General features: G+C 41.5%; 1 protein-coding gene across 3 annotated transcripts in view; it reads right to left on the reverse strand.

Annotated features, from left to right (window-relative positions):
- Positions 1–13,630, reverse strand: part of LOC134351633 (zinc finger protein ZFAT-like) — a 198,271-nt gene that overhangs the window by 177,295 nt on the left and 7,346 nt on the right. For all 3 annotated transcript variants that reach the window (XM_063058064.1, XM_063058058.1, XM_063058048.1), the window contains 2 exons: positions 6,869–7,135; positions 1,870–2,034 (listed from right to left, as the gene is read on the reverse strand). In XM_063058064.1, coding sequence (XP_062914134.1) covers positions 1,870–2,034; positions 6,869–7,135 — 432 coding nt within the window. The remainder of the gene's footprint in view (positions 1–1,869; positions 2,035–6,868; positions 7,136–13,630) is intronic.

Consider the following 13,630-nt stretch of genomic DNA (forward strand, 5'->3'; position numbering starts at 1 on the left):
GATGAATCAGCATACAGGAAAGAAATTAAAAATCTGGCTAAGTGGTGTAATAGCAATAATCCCTCGCTCAATGTCAATTAGACCAAGGAACTGATTGTAGACTTCAGGAGAGAAAATCTAGAGGTCCATGAGCCAGACCTCATCAGAGCAGCAGAGGTGGAAGGGGTTAGTAACTTTAAATTCCTGGGTGTCACTACCTCGGAGAACCTGTCCTGGACCCATTATATAAATATAATTGCAAAGAAAGCATGACAGTGCCTCTATTTCTTCAGGAGTCTATGGAGATTCAGCATGTCATCAAAAACCTTAACAAATTCTATAGATGTTGTTAGAGTGAGTTTTTTGGGTAGATGATTTGTTTACACTTATGACTTTGGCCACCAGACTTCTATTTGACAAAGTACCGTGGATTGAGTCCACAACACTGCGCTTCCTAAAAAGGTGTGAATAGCAGATGCTTCTGGCGCAGTAGTTTGACCAGATGCTGTAGTTTCGAAGACAGTATTACCTATACATTATATATATTAATTGTCTTCTATGTTAGCATGTGAAATGCCAAATAAATGTATTGTGGATTTAACTTGCATTTCTAAAGGCTGTGGATACCAACCCAGACATGTTAGCACCGGAAGGAAAGGATGAAGTCAGAAGGTGTGATGTTTGTAGGTAGCTTCAAAAGGAAGCAAAGTCTATGCATTGTCTATAACATTTTAAGTAGCGATTGCCTTTGTGTTTAGCATATAAATATCAAGGCCACATTGGGCTAGCAGACCCTTCTACCGAAAGCATTTCTGTCCGTATGATGCCTGCTGTACCTTGTTGTGTCGAATAAAGAAGTTGCTTTGTGTCTACCAGTGACTCGGTCTCTCCAGTGATTTCGCCCACGCTACAACAGATGTGTAGTGGAAAGTGTACTGATTGGCTGGATTATCATGGCCTGATACGGGAACACCAGTGCCTTTGAGCAGAAAATCCTACAAAAGTTAGTGAATTCGACCCAGTACTTCACTGGTAAAGCCCTCCCAACCACTGAGCACATCTGCACAAAACGCTGTCATAGAAAAGCATTATTCATCATCAAAGATCCTCACCACCCAGACCATCCTCTTTTCTCACTGCTGCCATCAAGTAGAAGGTACAAGTGTCTCTGGACTCACACCACCAGGTTCAAGAACAGTATCTAGCCCTCAACTATCAGTCTCTTGAACAAAGACGAGTAACTATACTCACTTTATTTCATTCTATTTCTCCTGTTCCCACAACTGATGGTCTCGCTTTAAGGACTCCTTATTTTGTTATTTCATGCTCTCATTATTTATCACTATAAATACTTTGGCACATGCCAGTGTTGGTGCATGGCCACATGGTTAAGGTGTCGGTCTAGTGATCTGAAGGTCGCTAGTTTGAGCCTCAGCTGAGGCAGTGTGTTGTGTCCTTGAGCAAGGCACTTAACCACACATTGTTCTGCGATGGCACCGGTGCCAAACTGAATGGGTCCTAGTGCCCTTCCCTTGGACAACATCGGTCTTCCATACAACCTTGCCCAGGCCTCAGTCAACATCAAAATCGAAGAGAAGATTTATTGCTATTTATCTATAGTTGCATTTGAACAGTTTGTTCTCTTCAATGCTCTTGTTCTTTCATTGATTCTGTTTACAGATACTGCTCTATAGATTTGCTAAATATGCCTGCAGGAAAAAGGAATCTTCGCAGGGTTGTATGTGGTGACATATACATATATACTCAGATAATAAATTTTACTTTGATCTTTTGAACTTTGACTATATAATACTGTGGCTTTCCAAAAGTATTCAATACAATTCAAATAGTCTGACAGATGTGCCTAATGAATGGTTCATTGCTGCTCACCTGGGATAGCTTCATGTGCTGTGAGAACCACACTGATAATTGGTTTTTTTCCTCCTCCGTTTTGATCAGCATCCTTATATGGCAACTTTTCATTTTTTTGCCAACGTGGTCTCTTAATTGCCCTCTCTCTTTCCTCATTCAGTTCTGCTTCAGGGTCCATTTTATCTAGCGAGAAAGGGAGAGGAAGAGAGAATGTAAACTAATATATCAAATACCAGTCCTGTCCACATCATCAGATGCTTTGAAATATTATTCTCCACGATGTGTAAGGAGAGTTTGCCCTTATGTTCCCAGCTACTAAGAATTGATTCTCTGTTTTATTTTTATTTCTCCTCTCTCTTTTTATTCTCTTTTGTTTATCACTGATCACTTCTGAGCTACTGATCTCAATGACTTGCTTCTATCCAAAACAAGAGCAGCTATTTTTTTCATGATCATGCTCGCATAAACCAACTACATACAAGGACTTTCAGAACGCGTGGGAACTTATTCCACAACTAGAATTTTTCTTGTCCAAAAGCAAATGTCATGCACCTGTTCCCATCCAAATGTAATAACCCAATTTGGCACAGAACAGTTCAAAATGGGTTCTGTCCTAGGTTCTTTACCATTTTTGTAAAGAAAAGCAGAATAGAGGGCAAACAACACAAACAACAAAGGGTCAAACGAAGGGTCTCGGCCTGAAACTTTGACTGCACCTCTTCCTAGAGATGCTGCCTGGCCTGCCGCGTTCACCAGCAACTTTGACGTGTGTTGCCAGAATAGAGGGCAATAGGTCAAATAGTACTACAAAGGACTCCAGCATTGAAATGTAACAGCCATTAATTGCAAGAACGTCCCAAACAAGATGGAAGTATTATTTAAGTTACAATTAGCATCAGAGAAAAGAATTAAAAATTAACAGACTTTGGGCACTTCATCATTATGAGATTTTGGTGCTATTGGTTGAGTGCTGGTGCCAGAAGTAATTTGAAACATTATCTACCTCTGCAGTCAAAAGAACTTTGTAGGTCAAGTGTTAATGGCAATTTTTGCTGGCTGCACTGCCTGCCATGCCTCCCAAAAAACCTCACAGCTTCAAAGATCATTAAAAACCAAGTCACTTGCCTCTTCAGCAATGGTGTACAGGAAAGTACAAGGAAAAGTAATCAGAACAACCCTAATTTTGTATTTCATGGAGTCCATATTTAGTTTAGACCATAACCTAATTTCAGACAGAAAACTCACAAGTGACCTCAAGCTTATGAATTGTGTTGGCCAGAAAAGACTACAATCCACAAACCAGTGAGTAGGAGTGAGGCAAGCTTCAGAGTTGTGTTGGCCAGAAAAGACTACAATCCACAAACCAGTGAATAGCAGCAAGGCAAGGGTGGTGGAAACAAAAAAAAAACAAAAGTCTTTGTTCTTGCCATGTTGCAGGAATGAAAGCAGCCATCTTGTAAGACTGTTCTTGCAGCTGCCATTTTGTGAACTATTCGGTTCTTGCTCAAGGATAGCTTAATCAGAGCTATCTCTGACCAATGTGAACACAAGGAGTTTCTGCAGATAGGAAGCTGTTTATTATGTAGAATAGCAGGCTTGCAGAAAGCATGCATCCCATCCTGCAAAAACTCATTTCAGGGAGGTAGCACACCACACCCCCCCCCCCCCCGCCGACATCCAAGGGTGCATGTATACAGGACATTTGATTATGAAAGAACACAACAATTTATTTGATCACATATTGAAACTATTTACACACACACACACACACACACACACAGACATATATCCTTGTTGAGTATTTTGTAGGCAGTCTCAATGCTAATACCTAAATGCTAATACAAATAGCTTTTCTATTTCTTTCGGAAACTTTCCTTGTACTGTGATGTGGCTTGCTTGGCAGATTTGAGCATTTTGCCGGAAGTCTCAACCTCATAGCAGTCTGTGTCAATGAATTTGTTAATTTTGCAAGACATCAGATTTGCAAGTGTTTTGTGAGACAGCTGACTTCTGAATTCTGTCTTAATGTGACACACCATGCTGAATGCCCTTTCTACATCACAATTAGAATTTGGCAGTACCAAAAGCAGCTTCATCAACTAGCAGAGCTCTTTGAATCTCAACTGCCTTGTGCTCACAGATTTTACTTTGGACAGCTTCCCCCAGAACTCATCAACTGGCAAACTTTTGTAGTTTGGCACCAGTCCTTTGAGGTTAGTTGAGACATAATCCAGGACTTCCAAGTGGAGCTGTTCTCTTGCATCTGCCTTGATCACATTTGGAAATCTCTCTGCCAAAGTCAAAATCTGGTCTGGATTCACCTAATCTTGGCTCTCTGTATTGACCACTGACAGTTTTTTCAAGATTTGGTCTCTCATTGGGAACTTCTCCAAGACTTTTTGAAAGCATCTGACATAGAATGCTCTAGCATCTTTGAAGAACTGCTTTGTCTTGTAAGGGGGGATCTCTTGTGCTTATTCGCTTAGCAACTGCCTCCTTGCCAGGTACCCAGTAAAAAGCTTTTCATCTGGGCGGTGAATTTCAGGGTTGCTCACATCTATCTCCTGAATGTTCTGTTCTCTCAATACCTTTGGCTCAATAAATCTGCTTGCTATGTCAGGCAGGAGCTCTTCTACACTCTGATCCAACTTGAAGAGGATAGGTGCCTTGTTTTGAAAAATCAAATTGAATTTGTCAAAACATTATATGACATCATGGAGAAAGTATGTGTATATTTTCATTTGGGGGTCTTTCAGCCTCTTCTGAATATGAGATGACTTCTGATTCTCACTCTTTGACTCAAACTATGAAATAAAGGCTGGCCATTGGTGGAGCAGATGGTCCAAACATTTTCCTAAAGAAAGCCAGCATGTAGGACAATGCTTTTGTACTCTTTGCTGGACAACATTGCAGAACTCTTGAGACTGTTTTAAGTCTTCTCTTTGCAACTTTTCTCAGAGTAGTAGTAGATGTCAATGAGCAGTTGTTCAGGTGACATTGAGAGCTCCTTAGCAGCAGTTTTGGCACAAATATTGACCAGGTGACTTAGACAGCCAACGCTGTAAATATGAGGGGCCTGTGCTTTCACTCTTGATAAGACAGAGTTGTTTTTGCCAATCATCACATTGCAGTTGTCACTGCTAAATCCTACACGGTTAGACCATTCAAGGCCTTTGTCATGCACGGATGATGCAATGCAGTTGAATATGTTTTCAGCTTTGGCATCATTGCACACTGGCATGTCTACAAATCCAACTGTTACCTTATCCTGTGTTTCATTCTAGTACCTGGCTAAAATGGTACATTTCTTCTCACACATGATATCATTGTTTTCGTCAACCAAAATACTGTATGGCCTTTTTTCTGTCCGGATGAACTTGTACAGATCCTCTGAACATTCAGGTTCCAGCGTCATGTTCACAATTGCTGCTGTCTTGGTTGACGAGCAGGCATAGTTTTTTGCTATTTCTGTACTTATATTATATTATATTTTCAATAGACAATAGATGCAGGAGTAGGCCATTCAGCCCTTCAAGCCAGCACAACCATTCACTGTGATCATGGCTAATCATCCACAATCAGTACCCCATTTCTGCCTTCTCCCCATATCCCTTGACTCCGCTATCTTTATCATGAGTCGTTTTTTATTCTATTACATCTTTAAGCATGTCTACAGGGAGGTTGGCCTCATCACGTAGGACGTCAATAGAGTAGCTCCTTAGCAGCTAGCCAACTAGTTTAAATAACATTACCTATGCTAATGAACGAATGACACCTGTTAAGCTCACCTCAACATGCCTTTTACAGTCATTTGGGCAATAGAAAAGTCACTGTTGCAAACAGTACAGTAAGCAACACTGTCGATATTTTTGACCCCTGTTAGGCAGGGGTATACTTTAGCGTAGTCTGAGGTGAAGTGAGTTTTTTTTTGAAACACTCTGCCATGGCGGTGCAGGACTAAAACTGAACTGATGGCGAGGCAGAGGTCGACTGTAAAGTCCGCCCACAGAGAAAACTGATAGGTCTACTTAGCACAAAGAGAGACCAATCAGGATGATCGCTCTCGCTCCCACTCCCACTCTCGCTCTTTCTCTCTCTCAAAAAAATCTATTTCTGGGATATTGTATATAATTTACGGGTGTCAGGGAGCTGCCATCAATATGCGGGAGACTCCCGGAACTTCCGGGACGGGTGGGATGTCTGAGAAAGAGCAGCCCGTGATCTGATTTATCAGGATTCAGTTTCTGGCTGATCTGGTTTGACTGGTTTGAACCATTCTGATTTGAAAAGAACAAAATAAATGTCCTAGGCCACAAGGCTGGAGTAAAGAGCAAAAAAGCAATACTGCTTGTAGCCGTGGGCCACCTCCAATGGGAAGCTAACACAGGTCAGTCAGATGAGCTTGAGCCAGTGAGATTGAAGTATCATAAATTGACTTGATAAAGAAAAGAATATGAATGGAGTATCTGGGGAACACAGGCAACGACAACTCAGGAGACCAGCCAATATGGTTGTGGATAACTCCACTTTGGACATGTGGAGATTACTTTGGGATCACAAGGAATGCCTGGTCAGCATAGACTCCCTTTCTTGAGTATTACCTTTACTATTCTTTGACTGTTCATGGAGGTCAGGGAAACCTAGTGGTTGTGCACAAAGATACTTAGTGCATAAATTCACATGCTTGTTAGCTGAGACAATAAAGGTACTTGTCAAATACAAATCTTCTCTGTGCCTAACTGATCATTATTGTTGACGGTTAATACATACAACAGTTGGGTCCTGAAGTTGGGATTCTGGCACTCATTTTAGGCTGGGACTTTATTATGAGCATCAAGGAGAGATTTATAAATGAGCCTTGAAATTGTTAGAATTGGCAATTCAAATACTTCTCACAGTGAAATTATTGAGCTTTCCGTTCAAACTTTCACACCCATAAATGAAGAATAAAATCAAACTATATCTGGTTAAAAAACAATTTCACAATATTAGATCAGTGTGATTTATCAGGTATTACCGTCTTCTGCTTCATCTTCTTCCCCGCCATCATCCTTCAATACAACAAAGCAACGATGCTTCCGCAGCTGCCTCCTATTTGAGAACTTCCGACTGCACTTCCGACAATCCAAACTGTCTGATTCTTCCAAGTCTTCCTCGTCTTGGTCAGGTTTGCCCTCTGTGCTCAGGCCGCAGTTACTGGCATCTCCCGACTCCTCTGCTTCAGCATAGAATTTCTTCTTTGACCCTTTAGGTCTTCCTCTTTTTCTCTTTGCAGCTACTGTCACTATAATAAAACAGAGACATAACAGGGTTACACCAACTTTGTTAAAAGTTTCCATACCATTATGAATGATTCAATCAAATACCTATAGTTAAAATTATAACAGGCAAACCCTGTGTTACTAGGGTAGAGGAAGGGGTGTAGGGTTAAATATGCTAAAAATGGACTACACCACAATTTTCCATAACACAAAGTCATACCATCTGCACACATTATAAAAAAACCTAATTTTTCCCCACATATATTCTGAGACTGAATTGCATCATCTGAAATTTTTTGGGTGATGATTTGTGAATTCAGCAAGCCTTTATGAGACACTAGTCGGGCCACACTTGGAGTATTGTCAACAGTTTTGGGCCCAATATCTCAGAAAGGATGTGTTGTCATTGGAGAGAGTCCAGAGGAGGTTCATGAGGATGATTCCGGGAATGAAGGGGTTAACATATGAGAAGTGTTTGGCAGCTTTGGGCCTGTACTCACTGGAATTTAGAAGAATGCATGGTATCTCATTGAAACTACCAAATTTAAAAGGACCAGAAAGGGAGGATGTGGAGAGGATGTTTCCTATGGTGGGAGTATCCAGAACTAGATGGCACAGCCTCAAAATTGAGGGGCGATCCTTTAGAAGAGAGGCAAGGAGGTATTTTTTTAGCCAGAGAGCAGTAAATTCTGGAATGCTCTGCCACAGACTGCAGTGGAAGCCAAGTCCATGGGTATATTTAAGGCAGAAGTTGATTGTTTCCTGATTGGTCAGGGATATGACGAGAAGGCAGGTGTATGGGGTTGAGTGGGATACAAGATTAGCCGTGATGGAATGGTGGAACAGACTCGACAGGCTAAATGGCCTAATCCTGCTCTTATGTCTTATGATCTGTATCAATGATTTTAACTGGGTCGTGTAACTCTTTAGGTCCTTGGATTTTAACTTTCAAGCTTATTTGCTTGCATATTGCTTCACACCCAATAATTCCTATTAACTGAATCTCATATTCTGTGGTTGTAAATAGACCCTTTGGCCCAGCTGTCCTGAGCATACTAAGATTTCCATCTAAGCTGGTCCCATGCTCCCACGTTTGGCCCATATTCCTCTAAACCTTTCCTATTCATGTACAAGTACCAGTTAAAAGTTGTCATTCCATAGACTAACCACCCTCTGTGCGAAAGTTTCCCTTCAGGTTCCTATTATATCTCTCACCTTAAACTTCTGTCCTCTAGTTCTTGATTCCCCCATCAATCTTGAAAGAACGATATAACTTACAAAGAGGTCATTCAGACCATCAAGTTTGAAGATATATTGCAAGGAAGAAAGTTTCAGAATAGACACTTTGGGCATGGTTGATTACAATACATCTTGATTTTACTCTTTAACCCACTCGTTGAGTAACAAAATTGAGCTAATCCTATTTGCCTGTATTTGGCCCTTATCCATCCAAACCTTTCCAATCCATGTAGCTGTTCAAATTCCTTTTAACTGCTACTTTCTCTGACAGCTCTTTGTAAATACCCACCACCCTCTGTATGAAAGAAAGGCCTCTTTGCCCGCTTTAAATCCTTCCCACTCTCGGACCTATGTCATCTAGTTTTAAACTCCCCTATCCTGGGAAAACAACTATAACCATTTATCTAGGGCCATTGTGATTTTATAAATCTTTATAAGGTCATTCCTCAGCCTCCAAAGCCCAAGCCTATCCAGTCTTTCCTTAAAACTCACGCCCTTTGTTCTGCACGCTTTGGCAATCAGGCCACCCACAAGTCCAAGTGTAGCCTTTCCAACATCCTGTACAGTTGTAACCTAGTGTCTCAACCGCTGCACTCGATGCCCTGAGTAACAAAGACCAGCATGTCAAATGCCTTCACCACCACCCTCTCTAACAGGGAATGACTTGTACCTCTTCGTCTCTCTGTTGTACCATTCCCAAGAACCCTGCCATTTATTGTGTAAGTCCAGCACTGCTTTAACTTAACAATATGCAAGCCTTTGCAGTTGTCAGAGTTCAAACTCCATCTGTCATTTCTTATCCCACTTACCCAGTTTTTTTCTAGGTTCCACTGTAATCTTAAAATATCATCTGCACTGTCCACTAATAACACCAATTTTAGTGTTGACCACAAACATGTCAATGTTTGGATCTTTCAAAAGGCTAAAATCTATGTAGACAACATCTACCATCCTGTCTCAAACAATTTCTTGCTGCCCTCTTCAAAAAACTCAAATTCACGCCTTTCCAAATGCAGATAGATCTTGTCTCCAGTAACTTTCTCATAACTGATGTTAGGCTCACTGGCCTGCTGTTCTATGGCTTGTCATTACAGCCTTTTTAAAAGCACAATGCTAGCTACCTTCTAGTCGTCCACTACCTAACCCATGCCTAACTCTGATATAAATATCTTAGCCAGGGCCCCAGCAATTTCTTCCCTAGTTTCCCTCAATTTCCTAGGATAGACTTGGTCAGGCCCTGGGTTCTTCTCCATCTTTTTGCTCTCCTAACACTGCCACCACCTCCTGTTTTGTCATCTGGATACAATTCAGGGCATCTCTATTCTTTTCCCTGAATTCCATTGCTTCCATGGCCTTCTCGATGCAAATACAGACAAGAAATGTTCACTTAAAACTATGGCTATCTACTGTGGCTCCACACATAGATATCCACATCAACCATTAAGAGGCCCTTAATCACTCCTTAGCTAATTGGACCGCCAACAATGACAAATTCATCAGCCATGCTTTCCTTTACTCCTGACGTGCCCCAGGACAGTAGCATGGATGGCTAGAGGCCAAAGAAGATTACCTGTCGTTGGGTTAGAGGATTAAGTATGTGTGTTGTTGGGAGGAAGGTACAGGGCTTGTTTTGCTCGTTTTGTGTTCTGCATTCTATCATGCATTGTAGGCATGAGATATTTTCTCTATGTATCCCGACACTTGTAGGCTGCCCCCACGCACCCTCTGGTGTGTTGATTATCACAAACAGTGCATTTGCCTGTGTGTTTTGATGTACAAATGGTTAATCAATTTGAATCTTAAGTATTGATGTAGATATTTATATGTGGTACACAGTAGATGGGCGAGTTTTAAATTTAACACCCACCGCATGCTAACCATAGATTATTAGTTAAAATGAAACACACAAGCCTAGTTTTCATTTGAATCCTCAGGCTTTCTGAGAATTTTATTATTTCATGTACATTGGTGTGGTACAGTAAAAGTGATGATGGGCTTTTTTTTAGGCCGGTAGATGTTCACAACACAGTCTATTTCATGTTCATTTCTTGTTCTAGGCCTTTTACTATTAGGGCATCTTTTCACCGCCTGCAACGTGCACGTCTTTTCTTAACTCTTTGTTTTTTACATTTTCCTTTGGCATTCTTACGGTGATGAATTGGACTTGAGAAATTCCGATGAGCCTTGGCTAGCTTTGGCCCTCGCCGCTTCCCACTGCAACACATCGCTATGTTCAAGCTTGAGGTTCACAGATTGTGTATCTTTATGTCTGTTGCAGCTTTATATAACATACACAAAGCTGGCTGCTCATTGTGACATCAGCTGAACTCATTACATCACATATTTTTGGGTCCAAATTTGGTATAATCTTCGACAAGCATTGTGACATTAGTGCAAGGTTACTGCCTTTTTGGGTTAAATAGTCAACAATGCACCCTCTACAGTCTCACTAAGTGGAGGGACTTCTACTAAAGGAAAAGTAAATGTTGGCAGAATAAGAACAGACAACCACATGGGATAATTGCTTACCAGCAAAGTCCTGAACCATATCAATTTGCAGAAATTTGAAGTTTCATCCAGTGCATCACTAATTGCATCTACTTTGTCTCCTTAATGACAATAGAGTAACTTATTCAAAAATGCTCCTAAACCTTCCTTGGTGTCACATAGATGTAGACTCGTGCTTTCAATGCCAATTGGCCTTGGAGTGAAAGCTTCCAGTGCAGGTGATTAGTTTAAATGAAAGCCACAAGAGCTGCCTTGAGATTTTGGTCTCGGCCCGAAATGCCGACTGTACTTCTTCCTAGAGATGCTGTTGGGCTGCTGCGTTCACCAGCAACTTTGATGTGTGTTGCTTGAGATTTTAGTCACTGATTCTCCTCAAATGAATTTCACACCCAGTAACACACACAAAATATTGGAGGAACTCAGTAGGCCAGGCAGTATTTACGGGAAAAAGTATAGTCGACGTTTCGGGCTGAAACCCATCGGCAGGATGGGAACAGCGACTGTATTTTTTCCATAGATGCTGCCTGGCCTGCTGAGTTCCTCCAGCATTTTGTGTGTGTTGCTCGGATTTCCAGCATCTGCAGATTTTCTCTTGTTTGTTCATGTCCAGTAATTGTTTTACAGAAAAAAACAAACCCTTTGATTATGAAAATAAAATCTGATCTTTGCCTCAGCTCCACTTTTTAAACACCTTTACAGAGGAAAGATTTCTCTATGGCCATGAATATTCAATTATTCAGCCTCCACAGTCCGTATGAGCGGAGTATTCCTAAGATTCACAACCATCAGAAAAATAGGGCTTACATTGGTCTTAAGTGAGCAACTCTTAAAGCTATGTGCACACCAGTTTTAGGTTTCACACAAGAAAAAACAGCATACAGAATCTCAAAAGCTTCCATGGAATCTTCTGATATTCTTCAAAACTGCATGAGGTTATGCAAAACCTGCTTAAATTTTTCCTTTCAGTTAACTCCTTCATCACACAAAACAACTGTTGATTTTTTTCTTTGAAAATTACCTTCCTAAAAAAAGATCAAAACTGCACATCATAGTCCATACGTGCTCTTAACATTGACTTGTACAGCTATAACAAGACTCCCCTGCTTTAATACAAAAACAAAGTTTTTTTGAGTGTACTCAAAAAGTCAGGCAGTGTCAGCGAGAGGAGACATAGAATCAACATTTATATTCAAGCATTGCTCATCAAAACTGGAAAACTGAGACAAGCATGTTTCTGGCTGTGAGATCTTTCCTGTTGCTTGCAGGATCTCCTGGCTTTAGGATCGGGCTTTCATTTCTAGCTTGCCTACTTAAGATCGGTACTTCATTTTTGAATAAACTGGCAGTGCTCCTGGAAAGTTCTTCAGACTTAATTGAATATTGTTTCATAGAACATAGAATAGTACAGCACATTACAGGCCCTTCGGCCCGCAATGTTGTGCCGACTCTCAATCCCTGCCTCCCATATAACCCCCCACCTTAAATTCCTCCATATACCTGTCTAGTAGTCTTTTAAACTTGACTAGTGTATCTGCCTCCACCACTGACTCAGGCAGTGTATTCCACACACCAACCACTCTCTGAGTAAAAAACCTTGCTCTAATATCCCCCTTGAACTTCCCACCCCTTACCTTAAAACCATGTCCTCTTCTATTGAGCAGTGGTGCCCTGGGGAAGAGGCACAGGCTATCCACTCTATCTATTCCTCTTATTATCTTGTACATCTCTATCATGTCTCCTCTCATTCTCCTTCTCTCCAAAGAGTAAAGCCCTGGCTCCCCTAATCTCTGATCATAATGCATACTCTCTAAACCAGGCAGCATCCTGGTAAATATCCTCTGTACCCTTTCCAATGCTTCCACATCCTTCCTACAGTGAGGCGACCAGAAATGGACACAGTACTCCATGTGTGGCCTAACCAGAGTTTTATAGAGCTGCATCATTACCCCGCGACTCTTAAACTCTATCCCTCGACTTATGAAAGCTAACACCCCATAAGCTTTCTTAACTACCCTATCTACCTGTGAGGCAACTTTCAGGGATCTGTGGACATGTACCCCCAGATTCCTCTGCTCCTCCACACTACCAAGTATCCTGCCATTTACTTTGTACTCTGCCTTGGAGTTTGTCCTTCCAAAGTGTACCACCTCACACTTCTCCGGATTAAACTCCATCTGCCACTTCTCAGCCCACTTCTGCATCCTATCAATGTCTCTCTGCAATCTTTGACAATCCTCTACACTATCTACAACACCACCAACCTTTGTGTCGTCTGCAAACTTGCCAACCCACCCTTCTACCCCAACATCCAGGTCGTTAATAAAAATCACAAAAAGTAGAGGTCCCAGAACAGATCCTTGTGGGACACCACTAGTCACAATCCTCCAATCTGAATGTACTCCCTCCACCACCACCCTCTGCCTTCTGCAGGCAAGCCAATTCTGAATCCACCTGGCCAAACTTCCCTGGATCCTATGCCTTCTGACTTTCTGAATAAGCATACTGTGTGGAACCTTGTCAAATGCCTTACTAAAATCCATATAGATCACAACCACTGCACTACCCTCATCTATATGCCTGGTCACCTCCTCAAAGAACTCTATCAGGCTTGTTAGACATGATCTGCCCTTCACAAAGCCATGCTGACTGTCCCTGATCAGACCATGATTCTCTAAATGCCCATAGATCCTATCTCTAAGAATCTTTTCCAACAGCTTTCCCACCACAGGCGTAAGGCTCACATGGTCTATAATTACCTGGACTATCCCTAC

Source organism: Mobula hypostoma, chromosome 1 (assembly GCF_963921235.1).
Source record: "Mobula hypostoma chromosome 1, sMobHyp1.1, whole genome shotgun sequence".
NCBI lineage: Eukaryota > Metazoa > Chordata > Chondrichthyes > Myliobatiformes > Myliobatidae > Mobula > Mobula hypostoma.